The sequence below is a fragment of the Pinus tabuliformis genome, chromosome 1_1, assembly GCF_031772625.1.
Source record: "Pinus tabuliformis cultivar Carrire ecotype Pingquan chromosome 1_1, CPIR1, whole genome shotgun sequence".
NCBI lineage: Eukaryota > Viridiplantae > Streptophyta > Pinopsida > Pinales > Pinaceae > Pinus > Pinus tabuliformis.
Window position 1 is genome coordinate 579,665,588 of NC_142297.1, and position 20,151 is coordinate 579,685,738.

Consider the following 20,151-nt stretch of genomic DNA (forward strand, 5'->3'; position numbering starts at 1 on the left):
TGTTGTGGTTTATCATGGCAACTATTTTGGTGTATCGTGGAGCTTCCCTAGTGTGGTTTTGGTCGACTAAAGGATGTTGATTGGAAAGGTGGCCAAAGGAATATAATGCCACTGTGGCATTTTTATCTATTATTTGCATTAGCGCTGACTTTGTTGTCATATAAAAATTCTGTAAGTTTGGCAAGGTTGAGAATGCGATGGAACTGGGTGTATATATTACTCCTAACCTAGGTGCATGGTCATGTTGAATTCTGCTCTTTTGGTTTTTATGTTGGTATTAAAGTCTGACCCGTAGGTTGTAGATAGTGGAGAAGGAAAAGCGAACTCCTGAGGACACTTTCTAGACATCAATGTAAACATGTTTTGTTGATTAATATCAAAGTTTCAATTAAAAAAAATCTTGATCATTTTCATAATAATTATAATTAATTAAATTAAAATTCTAAAAACAAACTATATAATAATTTTTATTTTATATTAGGTATAAAAATGTAAAGATTTGATATAGTGAAAAAGATAATAAAATATTTTATGTTATTTCTTTTTAGATATATAAATGCAAAAGTGTAATAAAAAAATGCACGCAAATAATAAACATAATTTCGAAATTGAAGAGAATATTTTCGTTACAAAATAATCAATAAAACTTAAATGGCACACTTTATATTAAATGCAAAACGCAGAGATCCATGCATGGTAAAAGACTGGATAAATATTAGTATAGATTTATCTTAATTTAATGTATTTACTAAGTGTTAATAGGGATCAAGGCAAAACATATCAAATTTGCACCTTGCAAACTTCTCTTACAACTGAAAACTTGAAAACACGATTTATATATACACACACACTGTGTAACATATCTTTTGATATGCAAACCTATTTATGCATTTAAGATTGTGATATATATATATATATATATATATATATATATATATATATATATATATAAGTGACAATTTAATTGCATAAATAGATACAATGTCTTGAAAGTGTCCTTGGGCACTTTGATTGTATAAACTACAGAACTTAAATTTGCACTTCAAACAAATCTTTGCTAGATTTTAGATAATCTTACCCAAAAGATACATGTAAAAGAGTTTTAATTGCTTTATATACAGTTCACATTGAAATATTCTACTTATCTACAACAATATCCATATTAAAATGTTTTTTTCTATTATTAATATATTTTTAAGTACATGTCAATATTACTTAATCTAACATAATAAAATATTTTATCTATGATTTACGTTGAATATTATTATTACTATTATTATTTTTTGAACTCTATATATCAATTTTATATTAAAAATTAAATGGATAACGCATCTACCCCTTATTAAGAAGTAACTAAAATATTTGATTTTTAATTATTCTTCCTTTTAGACATTGAAATATTTTATTATGCTCAACCCACTCTCTATATATATACCATGAAGTTCTATATTGAAATATGTATCAAACAAATTATATATTTTTCCGGGGAAAATAGAGTTCGTAATTTCTATTAAGGAGTAAATAATAGAGATTACATGTTGTTGATGCCAAGGCATATGCGTAAGTGTGGCATTGACCACAGTTCTGAGATGTTACAAAAAATCTAACCAGTAGGTGTCTCTTTGGATACGATGGGGCTGTATCCATACAGTATAAACAGAAAAAAAACTTAGAGTTCAGTAGAGATGTAAAGAGTGAGGTGTAACCTCCGGTCATGTACTAAAACAAAAATAATAGTAACGGTCAGGCAATGCCGATTATGTACAAAAATTTCTGTATATCCAAAATCTTCAGTTGGGGAGGCTGCCCCCTTGTTGGAGACCATCAATGTATGGACGATGATAAAACCTGTGCATCCCAACTGGACTGTATTCTTCGATCATCCAATCACCTAAAGGCCGATCCGCCGCTTCTTTCGAGAGCCGGTCAGCAGTTGAATTTCTTTCCCTGTAGATATGAGAAACAGTGATCCGGTCAAAATGTGTTTTGAAAAAAACAATTTCTTCCAAGATATGTTTCAAAGAATAAGTATGACAGACGGATTTATTATTTGCCCAGTCAATCACTATCTTTGAGTCCCCAAATATTTGTATTTGTCGATAATTTTTAGATAGTGCAAAAAATAGAAGATGTCTCAGTGTAATAAGCTCAGCATGATTATTGGTACCCCGCCCGAGTCCCAGTCTCAGGTGGAAATAATGTGTATCAGTGACATGAAAAAGTATACCCCCTCCACAACCAAGATCCGATGCGGCCCCATCAAAGTAGGCCCAAGGCATGTCCCTGTTGATGATTTCGGGCATGATATGTCTAGGTGGATTTGGTTTTGACTCAAAAGGGATTTCTGAGTAGGCTGCGCAGATGGAAGGCGGAAGGAGCTGCCAGTTGACCCTGCCCTGCTCGAAGATGATATTGTTGCGGTTGATCCAAATATACCAGGACACAACTAAAGGTAGATTTCTAGCCTTTTCCGAGGACACGGCAGTCCACCAATGCGTCCAGGCAGCTTGTATATCATTAGCATGCCAGACAGTGGGGATATTGAGGGTCTGAGTGACCTGCTGCCAGATCGCAATAGTGGTCTCGCAAGTGAGAAAGAGATGAGTTGTAGATTCCTCCGCCTTTCTGCAAAGAACACACCAGTTCGGACCAGCAAAAGCTCTTTTTTTAAGGTTGTCCCCAGTAGGTATTTTATTTGCCAAAATATTCCACATTAAGAGTCTGGTCCTAGGCTGAGCTTGTAGCTGCCAGATATCCGACCACCAGTTTATGAGAGTTTCAGGCTCTCTGTCTTCAATGAGCTTTATGTAGCCCAACTTAGGTGCATAAGAACCAGATTTGGCCGGTGCCCATATAAGTTCGTCATCCAGCTCATGTAGCTTAATATGAGATTCCGTGAGTGCCTGTATGTATCGTTGCCAAATATCAATCCATTTGTCAGTCAGATGCCACTGTTGATCCGTTACCCATGCCTGAGTGAAAATGGTGGATCTGTGTGGATCACCAACCTGTGCCAGATGTTTGATGCCCCTATTGTTGAGGTGACGGATAAGGTCGTCCGGCAAGAGATGAGCGTTCCCAGACCCAGGCCAAGGGTCAAGCCCAATGCGAACTTGTGTACCATTACCTATTTTCCATAATAGATTATCCTTGATGAGAGGCAGTGCTTTTAGGGTAGCTCTCCATATAGCAGAAACACTCTGATGATTCCATGAAGGTCTGCGGAGCCAATCAATGATGTTGGATGGCCAGATGTATTTATAATGTATAACTTCAGCCCATAAACTATCCATCTTAAGGAGAGACCAGCCCTGTTTTGCTGTTAAGGCTTGAGCAAATTCAGAGAGGGATTTAAGTCCCCATCCACCCCATTTCTTAGGCATGGTTACGAGGGACCATCTTGTCCAGGAAAATACCTTTCCCTTTTTATTTCCATTCCACAGGAATCTGTAGCAGAGTTGTTGTATTTTTTGTAAGATGCCCTTTGGAATCCATGTGAGGGACATCCAATAAACAGGTGTGGCCTCCAGTACTGATTTGATCAACTGTAATCTGCCTGCTTTTGACAGAAAACGGTGGTGCCAGCATGTAATCCTTTTTTCAATTTTGTTGACCAGCCATGCCCAGTGTTCAGTTTTATATCCATCCGGCCTTAATCTGAAACCAAGATATTTAATACCTTCTAGTAGGTTATTTTCCAGATATGGGAAGAATTGTTCAGCCAATTGAGATTCCTGTTGTGTACATCTCGTCAAAGATCTGGTGGACTTGTCCCTGTTAATCTCCATGCCCGTAGCTTTATAGAAGAGAAGGAGAATATGAAATAGAGCAGTGCTATCTCTGATGCTGCCATTGAGGAAGATAAGAATGTCATCAACGAATAATAAGTGTGTTATGGAGAATTGATCAGTAATCTTGAGGCCGCACAGCTCCCCATTCTGTTTAGCATCCGCAATAAGCCTACTCAGGCCCTCCATAACAATAAGAAAGAGTAGTGGGGAGAGTGGGCATCCTTGCCGGATACCTCTGTTGATGTAGAAGCGATCAGAGGCTGCTCCATTTATGAGTATGGCAAACGAGACAGAGGATACACATCCCATGATCCAATTAATAAACATATGAGGAAAGCCCAGATGGGTAAGAACTATTTTCAGATATAGCCAGTTAACCTTATCAAATGCCTTTGAGAGGTCAATTTTTAAGGAAACACCTTTTAGGTTCTTCGACTTAATGGAATGTAATGTTTCCTGGGCAGTACCAATAGCTTCTTGAATATGGCGATTTTGAAGAAATGCAAATTGTTCTGCGGATATATGGGAGGAGAGAATCGGCTTAATGCGATTAGCAATAATTTTGGCAATGATTTTGTAGAGGCAGTTACAGAGGGATATAGGCCGAAAATCATTGAAGGATGTGGGGTCATCGGATTTGGGTATCAAGGCAATGAAGGTCTGGTTCATAGGAGGGTGGATGTGCCCCGAGATCCGACTTTCCTCAACAACTGCTAAAAGATCCTCTCCCAGAAGTTCATAGAAGGCCAGGTAGAATTCGACAGGCCAGCCATCCGGTCCCGGGCTCTTGTCTCTCTTGAACCATTTAAGTGTACTTTCAAGTTCCTGTGCAGAGACAGGATTGGTAAGGTCTTCAATATCATCCTGTCCAACGAACCGAGGGAACTTTTCTGCAACTCTAATGATATCTGGAAGGTTAATATCATTCGGAGCCATGAAGAGCCTCTTGAAATGTGAAACCCCTAAGCCTGCCAGTTGCTGGTGTGTGGTAGCCCAACCGCCTGATTCCATTGGAAGCCTCCATATGGTATTTGAAGCCTTTCTGCCATTAGCCATGTTATGAAAGAATTTAGTATTACAGTCCCCTTCTTTGAGCCAAATGGCTCTGCTTTTAAGTCTCCACTGCTCCTCCTTTTCTTGTAGTATTTTTGCTTTTTTCTCAAGCAGTTGTTTTAGAGAAGTTTTGGAGGCTTCCGAGAGATAACCCGTCCCCTTCTCATCAGTCAATAAGGCTATCTGTGCTTCGGTATCTTGCAGTGTCTGCTCATCTCTGTGCCTCTTTGATTTCGCCCAGTGCTCGGTTAAGCCTTTGAGATTTCTGAGTCTCTCACAAAAATCAGAAGCTTTTCTCTGTTCCCGCAGAGGGGGCTGAGCTGCCCAGAAGTCCGAGACCATCTTGATATAATCCGGTTCTTTGAGATACCCGGCAAAAAATTTAAAGGGGGACCGCGGCTTCGAGTTATGCTGACTGATCTGTAGAAGAATCGGATGGTGGTCAGATAGCCCCCCTGAGCCCACCCATTGTCTGTAAAGGGGGCATATCTGAATGAGTTCCTGATGCATCATAAACCTGTCCAGACGCCGCCCCAGAGCAGCCTCACCAGTGCGCTGATTGTGCCAGGTAGGTAGCTTCTTGTTCATGGGGATGTCCACAATATGGTTTGAGTCAAGGAGCATTTGCATTTGTTCCGCAATGGGGTCACATTGGGCGTTATAACCCCAGGACTCTCCAGCTCCTAATGAGAAATTGAAATCCCCCCCATTACAGTATGCTGAGTAATATGGCCCCCATTGAGAAAATCTTGCCAGAAGGGGAGACGATTCTGGTTTGGCCCATAAATATTGATAATTCTGATCGGTATACCCAGATCACCCAGGATAATATCCATACCAAGAAAACCTCTGCCCCCCCAGGCCGAGAGGGGCCTACAATTCCGTGGGTTGATACCAATGAGTAGTCCACCAGATCGCCCACACGCATCCAGTCCATGCAGAGTCCATCCAGGGAGCAGGGATTGCATACAACGCACCGCCGCCTCAGCCGAGCATAGAGTTTCTTGGAGGAAAATGATATCACATCTAGAAACAAGAAGAAGTCTTTTCAGAGCCACACGCTTTTTGGGGTTGGCTAATCCCCTGCAGTTGAAGGAGAGCCAGATCATGGATCACCACAAGTCAAGGGCTCAATAGCTCTAAGTGCCCGTTCAATAGTAACCTGTCGCCCCATGGCGACATCAGCAACGACATTAAGCTTTGCCGAAGATAATTGAGAAGGTCTACCACGCTTCTGTTTGAGATGGCGACCAGGGGATGATCCCAGACCCAAGGAGCGGAGTCGAGCTCGTGGTCTAAGGTGGTAGTGGTGTGAGCCGGATGCACCCGGAGAGGATGGGGTGTCCGAACCACCCATGATCAGATCGTGCGAGGGAGGGGTGGTAGAGAAGGTGGGTGGAGGGGGGGCAATGGTACAGAGAATGGAGGGGAGAGACACATTAGCAGATTGTGGAGCTTGTACAGATGAATGAACGAAAGAATGCATGTTCATAGAAAAAGACTGAGAGAAAGTGGGAATGGATTCATTACCCGGACGAGAGAGTGCAGTCTCCGCAGGTTGAGAAGCATTTACAGCAGTCTTTGAGCGAGTCCTCGGCGGTCCAGATGCAGCCAAGTCCTTCCTGCGAGCAGCTTTTGTAGCGCTGTCCCCTTTCTTCGTGGAAGGGGTCTCCTGTTGGTTCTGTGCCTGTTCCATAGGAGTGTTATCTCCATCATGATGAATTTCAGTGGCCGGTTGACGAAGTCCCTTGGCTTCCTCAGTAGTCACCCTCGAAATCAGTGGGCAATCCTTGTAGAGGTGGCCGACTTTGTGGCACCTACGACAACGGTAAGGAACTCCTTCGTAATCCAGAGGCTGCTTGCGTGATACGTGATTGTGATGCAGAGTAATTTTTTCCACCAATCCGGGCCTGATATCCATATGGACTAGGATTCGAGCCATAGTCCTATTTCCAGTCTGCTCATATGACCTGTCGTGCTCCAGATAAGTGCCAAGAGTGTCCCCAATTAATTTGAAGGTGTACTGGTTCCAGAATTGCCATGGTAGCCCAGGTAGGCGCACCCAAATGGGCCCTTCCCCCAATTTTTCACGTTCAGGGTCAAAGAGGGGATCCCATCGCTTGAGTAATACCGGGGCGAGCTCAATGTGCCAAAATTGGGAGAGAACCCACTGTGTGTATGCGGGCCGCTGAAAATGGAGGGCAAACCAGCCTCTAGTGAGCACCATTACCTCTGGAAGTTCTTTGAAGTAGGGTCCCCAAATCTCTTCCACCCAAAGTTTGAGTCGCGCCGCAGAGTATGTTCGGCCCCGAACTCTGCCAACCAGAACCTTGTGGGCGGCTTCCATAACGTCCGGAAAAGGAGCTTCAGGCCCGATGTTGATGATGTAGTCCGGGTCAATAGAGCGGTGGCAGCGGCCATTCGTCACCTTTTCAGAGCGTCTGCCGAATGGAAATCCCTTCAGTGAATTAGGGTTTTCCTAGATATAAAAATATTTTATTTATGGTTTTGAAAAGAAAAGTGAAATATTTTTACCACATCTTCCTCATACAGAGTTATAAGTTGTAATATTGACATTAACTGATAAGGACAATGCGTATGAGATTATTAATAGTTTATAATGATTTTAAATAAAACAAACCAAATATTTAAATTCATTTCCATTTTTATTATAATTGACATTGTTTTTTTATTTAGAGTATATTTTATTTTTATTTAGAAGGGAAAGAAATTACACATCTTCTTTGTAATTTATCTTTCTATAAATTTTATATAAAATTATGTTATTTAATATGGGCACATAAATATTTTATTTATAGTTTACAGGGAGAGTTAAATATGTTTACATCTCTCCCCAATGGGGTTGTCGGACCATGGCAGCCACCCGACATGTGATGGATTCTAGGTGTAAATATTTCAAGGCAGGGGAGGGTAGGGAACTAGCCCCTCCACCACGCCATAGGAAATATCCTTGTGTTTGCGTGTGTGAATAGTTCTTTCCTTTTGGTTTACATTTTTTTCAATGTGACGACATCGTTCCTCCTCTGACTATATCCCAATGGTGGTAATTCCCTCAGGATGCCAAACGTTCTTCAGTGTTTTGCACCTCTCTCCCTACTAGCATCCTCCTCACCTTCTGCTCTAGGGTTGCAGTCTATTCGATCTGCCACAGGCGCGCCCCAATCATCGCACTCTCACTTGCTCTAGCTACCCAAGAAACTTTCCTTCTCCAGGTCTCTCTAACGAACTCTCCTTTGTTGGTTTTGGCCAGATCCTATCTTAATTCTCCTTTGCTCCCATGATTCTCTGCCTTGGTCACTTGGGGGATGTTTCTGGATCAATTGGTGTTGAATCTATGATTCTTGCCTTCACAATTTCGGGCATGTAGGTGGTGTTTATGTTCTTGGGGTGGGGACTCTAGGTATAGGGTGTCAATGGTATCTGGGATCCCTCGCATTCTGGCCCCTGTTTACTGGGGATTCTGGTTTTAACTCACCCCTCGTTGTTCTTCTTCGTCTCAGGTGCTGGCTTTCTATTGTCCTTCAAACTCGTCTCGGGTGCCTGCTTCTTTCTGCTCGACCCTCTCCCCTCAGGATTTTATCCACTCTGGCCTGGTTTGGCTATTCTCAAGTGGAGAATTTGAGGTGCCGGGGCTCTTGGCATTGATTCTCCTTTTCTCTCTAGTTTGCGGCCGGTCTTGGTCAGTTCTGAGTGGTTGGTGGTATGTCTGGGGGAGTCCCTCTTCTCTGGTTCTACAGGTCCCTTTTGCACTCCATTATGAAACCATGTCCCCGCTCCTCGCATACAATTGCTCCGACGAATCTAGAAGATGCTACCCCCCTCATTGGGTCTCAGGATGATGTTGTTTCTGTTTAGGAAGGAAGCTCATGGGGATCGTGGTGCTCATGAGGGTCATAGCTCATCTATTTTTTCCAGGGCAGGCTGCTATCATCAAATGGTCTCACAACTTAGTCGTGATGCAGGTGTGGGTGGTCATGGGCAAGGTCATCTTCATGGCTCGACAACGTAGGGCCACTCTAGAAAAGGTTGTTCTGGATTCACAGGTTAGACGTCTTCTAGGAAGTCAGGTCCCTCCACAGCAATTCTTAGCTGCTCCATTCTATCTTTGCTCGTATGGATGCCGATGATCAAGCTCTCAGGGAGGAACATAAGGCTTTCATTGTGAAATTCAAGCAGCTCTAATACTTTCAATGCCATGTTCCTGAGAGGGTGGTCGTAGTCTGACATGACCATAATTTTCCAACAGAAAGGTTGAAAAACTCTAAACCTGACTAGCTCACTTTGAGAACCACGTTAACTACATGTATCGCACATCACCTTCCCCAGGTACTAGGCCGGACAACACCACTTCCATCATATCCAATGACTGAATATGTTCACTGGTGTATTTCTTGTTTTGTTAGTTTTCTGGAATGTTAGGTCTCTAAGGCTCCGGGCCTCTCAACTGCCAATTTTTCTTTTTGTATGTTGTATGGTCATCTCATTGGTCAAAAAACTTGGTCTGGGTGAGACCACATGCTTTTTTATATCCATGTATATACCTTCTCATTAATAGAAATTTCAACTTGCAAAAAAAAATGTTTACATCTCCTTCACATTGAGTTGTAATATTAATCACAAATGTACTCAGCAGAGTGAATGTGGGATTATTGATATTTTATAAATCTTTTAGTTAAAACTAGCCAAATATGTATATTCATTTTGGTTTTTTATTATAGACAATATTATTTTTTTATTTAGAGAATATTTTGTTTTATTAAATAAAAGGACATGTGTCATGTATATTCAAGTGCAATGAGAAGGACAAAAAAATCATTAACACAATTTTTTGCTCTATTGGTAAAACATACATTGTGTCAAATTGTGAATCATGAATTTTATGTATATAATTATGTTGATAGGCATATTTATTTCAAAATAGGTCTTCCAAAATTTTCATTTAATAATCAATAATTATTAGGTGGATGGTAGAGATTTAACCTCTATGGAATATGCTAAAATATTCATAGCAATATTCAAATATGAAGGGCTAAGATTCATCTCCAAATTGATTATGCTCTTTTAATTAATTTATCTCAAATTAATTAATTAAAGAAAGTTTCATGTGAACATGTGTCATATTGGGCATCTGGTATTGATAAGCCATGGCATTGACCCATGGTATTGTAACAAAGACTATTTACAATTTAAGAATTTCCATGGTAAAGCCACAGTAAATCTCGATGGTTAAGAATATTGTTGCAATGTTATATATGTGTGTGTGCGCGCGCGTGTGTGTGTGTTTAGCTCATATGTTAATTATTTTTATAATTAATAACAATTTTAATTTAGTTAATTGATATGATTTTCTTTTTTAAATCTTGGAATTGTGAGATGTGTCATGTGATAAATGTTTTAATGCTTATTATGTATTGATCCTATAAAGTTTACCAACCATTTAATTATATGGCCACGCTAGTTATTTTGATATTTTATTTTTCAATTTAGTTTGGTCTAGCTATATAAGTTACTTAAATGATTGATGAATGTTGATAGGACTAGCACAACCATATAAATTAAATAACTGATAAATGTGGATAGACATCAATCCATTTTAAGTATCAAAATACTTACTTCATTATGCATATCACATTGCTAAAATTAAAAAAATCATAAAAACTAACTAATAAAACATATTATTATTATTATTAAAATAATTAATATATAAGTTAAACATATATATAAACACATGGACCAAGATTATTAACCATGGAGATTTTCCCCATTTTACCGTGGAGAATCTTAATCTGTAAAAATACTTTGTTACAATATCCTGGGCAAGTACCATGGCTTATCAATACCACATGCCCAAAAAATACAACTCACTTCGAATGCCACTTGCTTGAATGGTGTTTCTTAAGTTAATCAGTTTAATTAAAAGGCTAAAAAATGACAAAAGTACTTTGAAGATAATATCAACCTTTAATTTGTGTATACTACTATGAATATTCTAGAATATTCCATGGAGTTTAAATCCCCACCATCCATCTAATAATTATTGATAATTAATTTAAAATTTTGAAAGCTCTATTCCAAAATAGACACACCTATCTATGTAATTAATACATCAGTGCAAGTAAGAAAGACCATTATGCCAACAAGGTTGGTAGGAATTCTGATTTTAGGGTTTGAAGTTACCTACTTGGTATACAAAACTTCTAATTTGAAAATAATCACAAATCCTCATAAAATGCAAATAACATAATAAATTTAATCTTAACTTTTCCATAAATGGTAATGATAGATATTTTTTTAAGATATATTTGCACTTTAAAAGAGGTTTGACATCAAGAGATTTGATCCTTTTGAGCACCTAAGGATCTATACTAGTTTACTTTCTATTACTCCTTTTCTTTAAACATTGAAATATCTCTCTCTTATTAATTTTTTTTACTTTCAATTACTTTTTTTAGCATTGAAATACATATACTAGTTACTTTTTTATTGTATTTTTAGTTTATCTCCTTAGATATTTACTCAAATGTCAAGTGTAGACACATGTTGGATGTGGAATTAAATTATGTATCCAACAAGTATCGACTCTGCATACTTTTGAGTAGACCCACATCAAAAGAAAATGAAAATACATGAAAAAATGGGAGTCATGATCCATGCAACCAGTATATACACAAATGAGAGCCACATTTAGGGGAATGAGCTAACCTTTAAAAGCATCATGGAACCACACCTAAAGACTATGATCTAGGGGTCATTAGCCACCTGAATTTTGGTGTCACTATGATATCATACCTTCCATGTGGCACACTATAAGTTGGCCATGCATCACCAAGATTTGCCCTTATTGGCTAGTTGAAAGTGTCAAATTAGCATGCCACGTGGCATCATGACAAGATTCAGGGTCATGCTTGTATCTCCATGTCATTGTCACTTTCGATGTCATCCTTTACTTCCATGTCATCATTTTAGATCAACCGTAAATCACCAGATGTCACTATCATCACCTATCCACATGTGATTTAACAATTCAACATCCACATCAGGGCTGCCACGTCATAGTTGACTATGTAGGGGGATCCACATGGCATATGGTCGAGGGGTCTAATACAATATTGCCACATGTCACTACAGGACTGGGCCAGCATGGAGGGTGACCCTTATTAAACTTTTATCATGTTGACACTTCATTTATCGTTCATGAGAATTTTAATGGACAGGTTCTCTAAAAGATGCTCAAAATTTAATAGATTAAACAATGTGAAAATTTGTTTGATATCCGATGTAGGTTTCACCACAAGATCATAGATCCACTCTGAAAATGCTCAATGCTTAAAAAAATTGATGTTTTTATCCTCATTACAGCTACCAACTTTAAACACTCCTAACTTCTTATCCAAGAAGAGTTTTTCCAAGTGTGATGTACCATTGGAACGGTCAGAGAGAACTACCTAACCATACCATCCATTGATTCATTTGGGCATCATAACGTTGACAAAAACTCAATAAAATTCAAACCACTTTGACTTCATTTGATGAGGGCATGCAAGAGATCAAACTATCATTCTGCGTCCTTTAATTCATAAATGAAACTTCTACTCCCTTCTACTTCCCCTTTGACATCAATGACATTGGTTGTCATCAATGACAACACTATCTCCAACAAAGGGTACATCAAGAAATCATATTCTTGAACAATTTACGAGCTTTGGTATGATTTACATGATTCAAGAAACATGCATTAGAATAAAAGCACATACAAGACATTAAGAACATATGCATTAAACAAGAAATACAATATTCATCACACAATACATATCATTAATATTTATAATAACATTGATCATAAAACACAAATAAAGAAAATACAACATGTAACACTTATTTTTAGCAGAAAACTCCATCAATTGGCTATAGATGCTAGATGTTGCACTTGACCATAAATTCTATTGCTCCAAATATTTTAGTAGTAAGTCATCCCCAAGGTGAAGCTGAATCCATAAGGATGGGTACGTAGGTTTTCTGTACTCTCACATGGAAAGTAAAAAATCTTATTTTCTCACAATTTACATAATCAAATAACAATACCAACTTCCAACTCTCTTTCCCATTCAACCTACACAACCCAAGGAAACATATTCACTTCTCTACAATGCAATCCCTTAATATATTCAATTTCCCTCTAGTGATCTAGTGCTACTAGCTGAGAAATCTCAATGATCAAAGCTCTAGAGGTTCTCAGTCATGAACAATTTGCTTGACTAAGCTAATGGACACACATCTTCACAAGATGGACAATAACTAATCTTAATATACAACAAACTGGTAATGACTCTCTTTGGTATAGAAATATTCTCTTTTCCCCTAGAATCAAGAAAAAGAGGAATGAAAAAGAAAGAATGAGAGAATCCATCCACCTGCCCACCCCAAACCATCCAAAAATATGGTTAATATATGAATGCTCATAATGCGCCATGTGGTTTCCATAAGAAGCTCATAAAACTCATTTTCTCCACTAAGTCAACATATAAGTTTACTAAAATATTATAAATTGGTCTAGATTCTATATCTACCCCTCTGGTGGAATCATAGCCTTCTATAACTCGTGTCCCCGTTTGTCTATTATCAGTGATGTATATTTGTTAGTAATATATAATAACTATTACATTGCTAGTTTATTCAACCTTTTATCATGTAGAAACATACATTATAAGTTCAGGGATGAAAATTATGGTATTACATTCCTATTTTTTTTATTGTATTTTAAATTTTATATCCTTATAGATTTAGTCACATTTGAAGTATAGCCTCCTATAACTCTTGTCCCCATTTTTCAATTATCAGTGAAGTAATTTTGTTCTAGTAATATTTAAAAACTATTACATTTCTAGCTTCTTCAACCTTTTATCATGTACAAACATACAATATAAGTTTGAGGATCAAAATTGGGGTATTACTTTCTTATTTTTAATGGTATTTTAAATTTTGTATCCTTATATATTTGGTCACATTTAAAATATAGGAAAATGTTGAATGTCAAGCTAAATTCCACTCTAACAAGTATCTACTCTACATAGTTCAATAAATATAGTTTTTTGTCTATTTCTAGATCATCTCATTATGGGACTATTAAAATCATGTATAATGGGTATATTTTGGATGCAAAATTAATTGAAATTTGAGTAATGCTATAAGGATATAATTTGAAATATGATTAAGAGAAGTAATTTTCTTTCTTTCCCTCCAAAAATATTTATCATTATGGTTAAAGTCATCATCTAGAATCCTATTGGTTAGTTTAAAATTATTTTTATAGTACATGTTTTTGTTTTAGAACCTATTTTTTATCTCAAAATTCCTCTAATGGTTCCTCAAATCTAAAGCACTATCGTTGATAATTTTAAGGAAAATAAAATACTTGGTTTTCATGGTCATTGTTGTGGTTCCCTTAATAGCTACTAGATTTTTCTTAGTCATTTCTATGGATTTCATCATTAGACGAAGGGATTTAGTATGTATAGGTGGGGCTTAGGGTTTCTATGTGTAAATGAAGTGAAGGAGCTAGGGTTTTCCTAGGGAAAAGGAGTTGGGTGTAACCCAATGAATCTCCTCAATGATTTTCTGAGGGTATGGAGTGTATAGACCCAACCTCGAAGGGTACTTCATGGAGATGGGGTTATAAAAAATATGTCTCCTCTCAACTTCCTTAAACTTCCTTTCTAAGATCATCATCATCTTGTGCTCATTAAGATATTTCCAACATACAAATTTCATCAAATTCAAATCTTTGCATCCAAATTTATGGCCCTATAAAGATTTATCTCTCTCAAAGCCACATCAACATCCATACTATTAAGATGTAGAAGACACGTGGCAATCATTTTCCCATGTATCACAATTTTAACTTGTGGTTTCCATGTGGTATTCATCTTCCCGTGTGTCACTACCACATGAGGCCATGTTCATAGCCAAACACATTGGCCTTCTAGCTTGTATTCAGATTTGGAAAATTCTTAATGTCCCTTTATAAAAGTCCCAAATCTCCAATATTCCATATTTCCAACCTTTTAGATTCATGTGGAATTTCTAAAACTTCTAGATTCATTTGGATCTAGGAAAACTTATTGGCCAATAGGTCAACATCCATATTTAAAAAAATCTTGAATGTCCCACTCAACAAAATTTGGATTTTTATATTTTTATATCTAGAACATCCACTAATCCATGTCACCTCCATGGTGGCTATTACCCGGGCCTACATCTCAACATTGTTATGCCTTTGTTCTTTGTCAACACCATGCCTCCTCAACATGGATTAAATTTCTACTCATATGGATATCGAGATTTATAATCTTTTTGGATTTATCTAGAAATCCAATCATTAGACAAATTTTGAGGTAAAAAACGGGTCTCAAAACAAAAATGTACAACAAAAATAAACTTTATAAGAACCAATGGGATTCAATATGATGATGTCAACCATGGGGGATGTTTCACCACTTTGGGAGTAAGAAAGTAAAAAGATAAAAATAAAAAACTATTTTGTCATCTCGCATTTTCAACTTATCTCCCTACGATTTTGCTCAAAACTTTTAGTGGGAGCAGTAGTTGGATGTGGAATTTAATTTTGCATTCAATGACTACCCATGTTGCATACATTCAATGGATTCTACTACATGAAAAATGTGAAATACATGGGTACTCCTTGGATGCAAAGTTAAATTATGCATCCAACTAGTGCTCCCACTCGAAATTTGAGTAAAATCGCAAGGAGATAAGTTGAAAAAGTAATTTTTTTTTCCTCCAAAAATTGATGAGGTAATCTACTCTTATTTTATTATTTCCACTATTATTTTATAATATTCCTTAGAAGGCCCATTTTAGGCCTCAAAATTTCTCTAATGATTCTAGATTCATCTAGATTGGGAAAACTAAAATGCCTATTTTCCTAAAACTCTAGATTTCCATATTTTGGATTCCATTTCACCTACCATGATAGACACAACATTGACTTCCGCAACACCTCCTCCACACTATAGTGCCATGTCATATAAACCTACCCTTCATGTCGTGTTAGCGTGACACATTAGCCTGCCATATCACTCCATAATAACATGACACATCACCAATTTTTGGATAATCCACATGTACTCCACGTGTCCACCCCTAACATTCAGTTCTTGGTTTTTCTAAAAATTCCAATTATTAGAATTTCCATGTGCATGGCAATTTTGCCTTGATATATTTTGAATTCCCAAACTTCAACACTTGAAAGATCTCGGTGACCAAGTTTTGGTGCTTGACAAATCTTAGTGCCAAAACTTGATTACTCAATATATATTAAATCATCCAACCTTTCCATATTTTTGCCCCCTTTAACCCCTTTTAGCTAGGCCTATGGTTGTGGTTTCCATCAAGCCATATAAACAAGGGCTAGAGGATGTTCAATTATTTTTATTTTTTTATGGATTTTTACCTTTTTTACCCTTTTTATTTGACCCATGGTGATGGCTACCATTAAACCATATGACCAAGCATTGGGGCTAAAGAATTCAATCCCTAAATATCAAAAGTTGCAATCTTTGGATAGGAGTTTTTATCCTACTTTCAAGGACTCTGATCGATTTTGACATAGCATAATTGTTAATTTTAGGAAACAATGGTATATTCTATGCTTTAGAGAAATTTTACTTCAATTTCTTTATTGGCCCAGTATCGATATTCAGATTAGCAATCACATCAGTATGATAGTAAAATATAGATCAAACATAAACATAAACAGTAGAAGACAAGCCAAGACAAGAGGACACAGGATGTGGCACCAGCCAGGGACAAACCCCAATGTGGGGAAACCCTTGACCAAATCTTCTTTTAGTCTTCAATAGTTCATCAAAGAGAAATAGTACAATTTACAAATCTGATAATTTATAACAGCAACAAAAATGTCCTAACCAGAAAAGTCAACACTGGTCAATAGGGCAGATTTGATCCTCAGCAAACCGATCAACTTCAGTCAACTTCGCCCTCCAAACAACAAGATAAAACAACCCTCAAAACAGTCAAATCTAGCCCAGTCAAGTTCTGGTCAAACAACCCACCTGCGGTCATCCCTAGTTGCAGTCAACGCTAGTCAATAATCAACATTTAGCCTCGATTTAGGTGCCTAGAAATACGGCCTGCCCAAACAGAGATAGCCCTCACAAAAACATAGTCAAAGGATGTCAATGCTTGCTCAAAATGTACAGAAATTCAATCTCCTGAAATTTTTGCCTCTTGAAATTTTTCTCTCCTGAAATTTTGGCCTCCTAAAATTGCGAATGTGTGGAGAGAGAGAGGCCCAAAAATTCGTACCCAATCAATGAGAGGAGAGAGAGAGAGAAGTGCGAATATGAGTGTGTCCAAATGAGGCTAAGTCACCTTCTATTTATATGTAATGTTGAGGATGAATAGACGCGACTGTTGGGCTTTTGAGCCTACATAATTTTGTTGGCCGACCTTGAAAATTTGACCATAATCAAAATAAATTCATAACTTCATTTGTACATGTCAGAATCAGATGATCTTTAGATCAATCCTACACCTCTCATAAAGAGGAATCAAAGAAAAATATCAGTTTTGATAAATAAGATGACCCATGTGTAGTTTGGCCTTAGTTTCCAATTTTAACACTCCCTCTCAACTAGGGAGAATTCAATCTACTAATCCATCTGTCAATCTGTATTATCTCTGCCATCAATGCACTACTATACACTACTTTTCTCTGCTAAACTATGAAGAAGAAGAAGTGATCAAGAATGTATCATACCATTCTCTACTGACCCGAATTCAATCCCAATCAAAGGAGAGTGTGTCATACCACTCTCACTGACCGAAGTCAGTTCCAATTAAAAGAGAGTGTCTCATAGCACTCTTACCGCTGACTCGAAGTCAGTTCCAATTGATCCCAGATCAATATCGGTCATCCTAGCATAGGGAGTACAGACATACATGATGCGTCCATCAGTAGTACTATGGTCCCTATCCTCATTTCCCTACTCATTCGCCAGATGAGAGGTACTTCCCATGAGTTCAAGACTGCATGGGTAGGATGTCTCAGCAGGAGAAGGATGAACCACTCATCCTGCCTACATGTCGTGAAAGGGTATTGTAGGAGAAGGCTGAACCACTCACCATGTACATAACAAACCACTAGGGGAAGGTTGAACCACTCACCCTATGGTTTCTCATCACTCCAAGAAGTACCCCAAGCCCCCTGGAGCTCCTAGAGCTCAATGTCCATCTCACACAGGACCCTCATAAGAGGGTCTCTCCACGACTCCAAGTCATTCTCGAAAAGGCCAAGAACTTGACCTTCCCCAGGGGATTTGTCAAAATATCGATGACCTGCTCATTAGTCTTAATGTGATGGGGCTTTATTTCTCCTCGTTGTACCATATCTCGGATAAAGTGGTACCTGATATCTATATGCTTGGAGTGATCATGGAACACGAGATTATCTGGTAATCGGATACCACTCTGGTTGTCACATAGGATCACAATAGTATCCAGTACATGTCCAAACAACTCACCTGAAGAGCTTCCTCAACCAGACAACTTCACAGGAGGCCATACTAGCAGTTATGTATTTGGCCTCGGCGGTGCTCAAGGTAATCAATTTCTGCTTCCTTCTCATCTAGGATATCGAAGAAGAACCCAAAGAAAAACAACATCTAAAAGTTCTCTTGCGATCCACCACACTGCCAGCCCAATAAACATCAAAATAACCATGCAACCTCACATCTCTGGAAATGTATGTTCATGAGTGAGTGTGCCCCAAAGATATCTTAGAAGATTCTTGGCACCAATCCAATGTATATGATGAGGCTCAACCATATATTGGCTCAATGTGTTAACCGCAAAACATATGTCCGGATGGGAGTTCATCAAGGACATCAGTTCTCCTATGAGTTGATGATACTCATAAGAATTTCCCAATTCAGGTCCAGCAACGTTACCACATAAATTCTTAAACTCAAGTTCCATCGGAGTAGTCACGGGCTTGTAGTCCACCATCCCAAATATTTCTAATATCTTCACAACATATTTTCCTTGAGAGAGGAAAATTTCACCTGGATTTTTCCAGAACCCCAACCCTAGGAAATAGTGGATTGGTCCTAGGTCCTTCATCTCAAATTCATAAGCCAACTCCCTGTTACATTTGTGAATGAGAGGGTCTGCACTTCCATCAACTCCATGCTTGATTTTGTAGATCCACTTAGAGTTGACAACCGATTTGTCCTGGGGTCTAGGGACGAAATCCCAGACATCATTCTTCATAATTGACTCATATTCTTCATTCATAGCATCCTTCCATACTTGATGCTTCATGACTTCTTTAAATGATGAAGGCTCATTTTGAATGATAGTGCTCATGGCAGTCAAATATCCTTGATACTTGTTTGGCTTCTTGCTTTCACGGAAATTCCCCCTTGGTGCAATGTGTCTCTTGACATATTCGAGAGTCTCCCTAAGCCATGGGGGTCTCCTTTTGGAGGAGGAGGGCTCATGAGGAGGAGGATGAATAAGATCCATAGGTTCATAAACATCAGGCATCGTTTCATCTTCTTTTGCACCCTAATTTCCAGTGTCAACGTCTTTGTCCTTCCTTAGGATAAGAAGGTTGTTGATCTTCCTGAGGGCCATATCTTCATTGAAGGTGACATCATGAATTATCTTAATTTCCATTTGACCAACTACATAAATTATATATCCCTTACAATTTTCACTATAGCCTACAAAGATTCATTTCTTCCCAGATGCACCCAATTTGCTTCTTTTCTCTTTCGGCATATGAAAATATACGGGACTTCCAAAAATTATAAAATGATGGACATCAGGTTTCTTACCAGTGATAATTTATTTGGGAGTCTTGGAGTCCAATGCTTGATGAGGGCATCGGTTTTGAATACACATCGGTATTTGCAGCTTCAGGCCATAGGAACTTTGAAAGGCCTTGATCATGAAGCATGGCACAAATTGCTTCTACAATAGAGCGATTCTCCTTTCAGCCACACCATTCTGCTCAGGAGTTTATGGCATTGTACTCTTCCTCTTAATGCCAGCTTCTCTGCAATAATCTTGGAATTCATTGGATTTGTACTCAGACCCATTATCCGTCCTCAATATCTTGATTTTCTTCTCGGATTGGTTTTCAGTCAAGGCTTTGAAGTGTCGGAACCAGGTGAACACTTCATCCTTCTTCTTCAAGAAGTAGATCCAGGTCTTGTGAAAATAATCATTCGTAAAGGTGAGA

The 20,151-nt window shown here is 38.2% G+C and overlaps 1 protein-coding gene across 1 annotated transcript; it reads right to left on the reverse strand.

Annotated features, from left to right (window-relative positions):
- Positions 1–1,603: 1,603 nt before the first annotated feature.
- On the reverse strand, positions 1,604–5,781 carry LOC149214574 (uncharacterized). The gene is made up of 4 exons (XM_089389437.1): positions 5,740–5,781; positions 4,915–5,642; positions 2,437–4,833; positions 1,604–1,637 (listed from the first exon to the last, which is right to left on the reverse strand). The coding sequence occupies exons 1-4, from the start codon at positions 5,779–5,781 to the stop codon at positions 1,604–1,606; spliced, it is 3,201 nt and encodes a 1,066-aa protein (XP_089245563.1).
- Positions 5,782–20,151: the final 14,370 nt, after the last annotated feature.

Bases quoted from the DNA above. Each gene is read 5' to 3' on its own strand.
- LOC149214574 (XM_089389437.1), bottom strand. From the start codon at position 5,781: ATGGACTGGATGCGTGTGGGCGATCTGGTGGACTACTCATTG. The intron at 4,834-4,914 runs GTGGAGACTTAA...GGCTAATGGCAG, and splicing joins CTACAAGAAAAGGAGGAGCA to AAAGGCTTCAAATACCATAT. The intron at 1,638-2,436 runs GTATATTTGGAT...GTATGGATACAG, and splicing joins CTACCTTTAGTTGTGTCCTG to CCCCATCGTATCCAAAGAGA.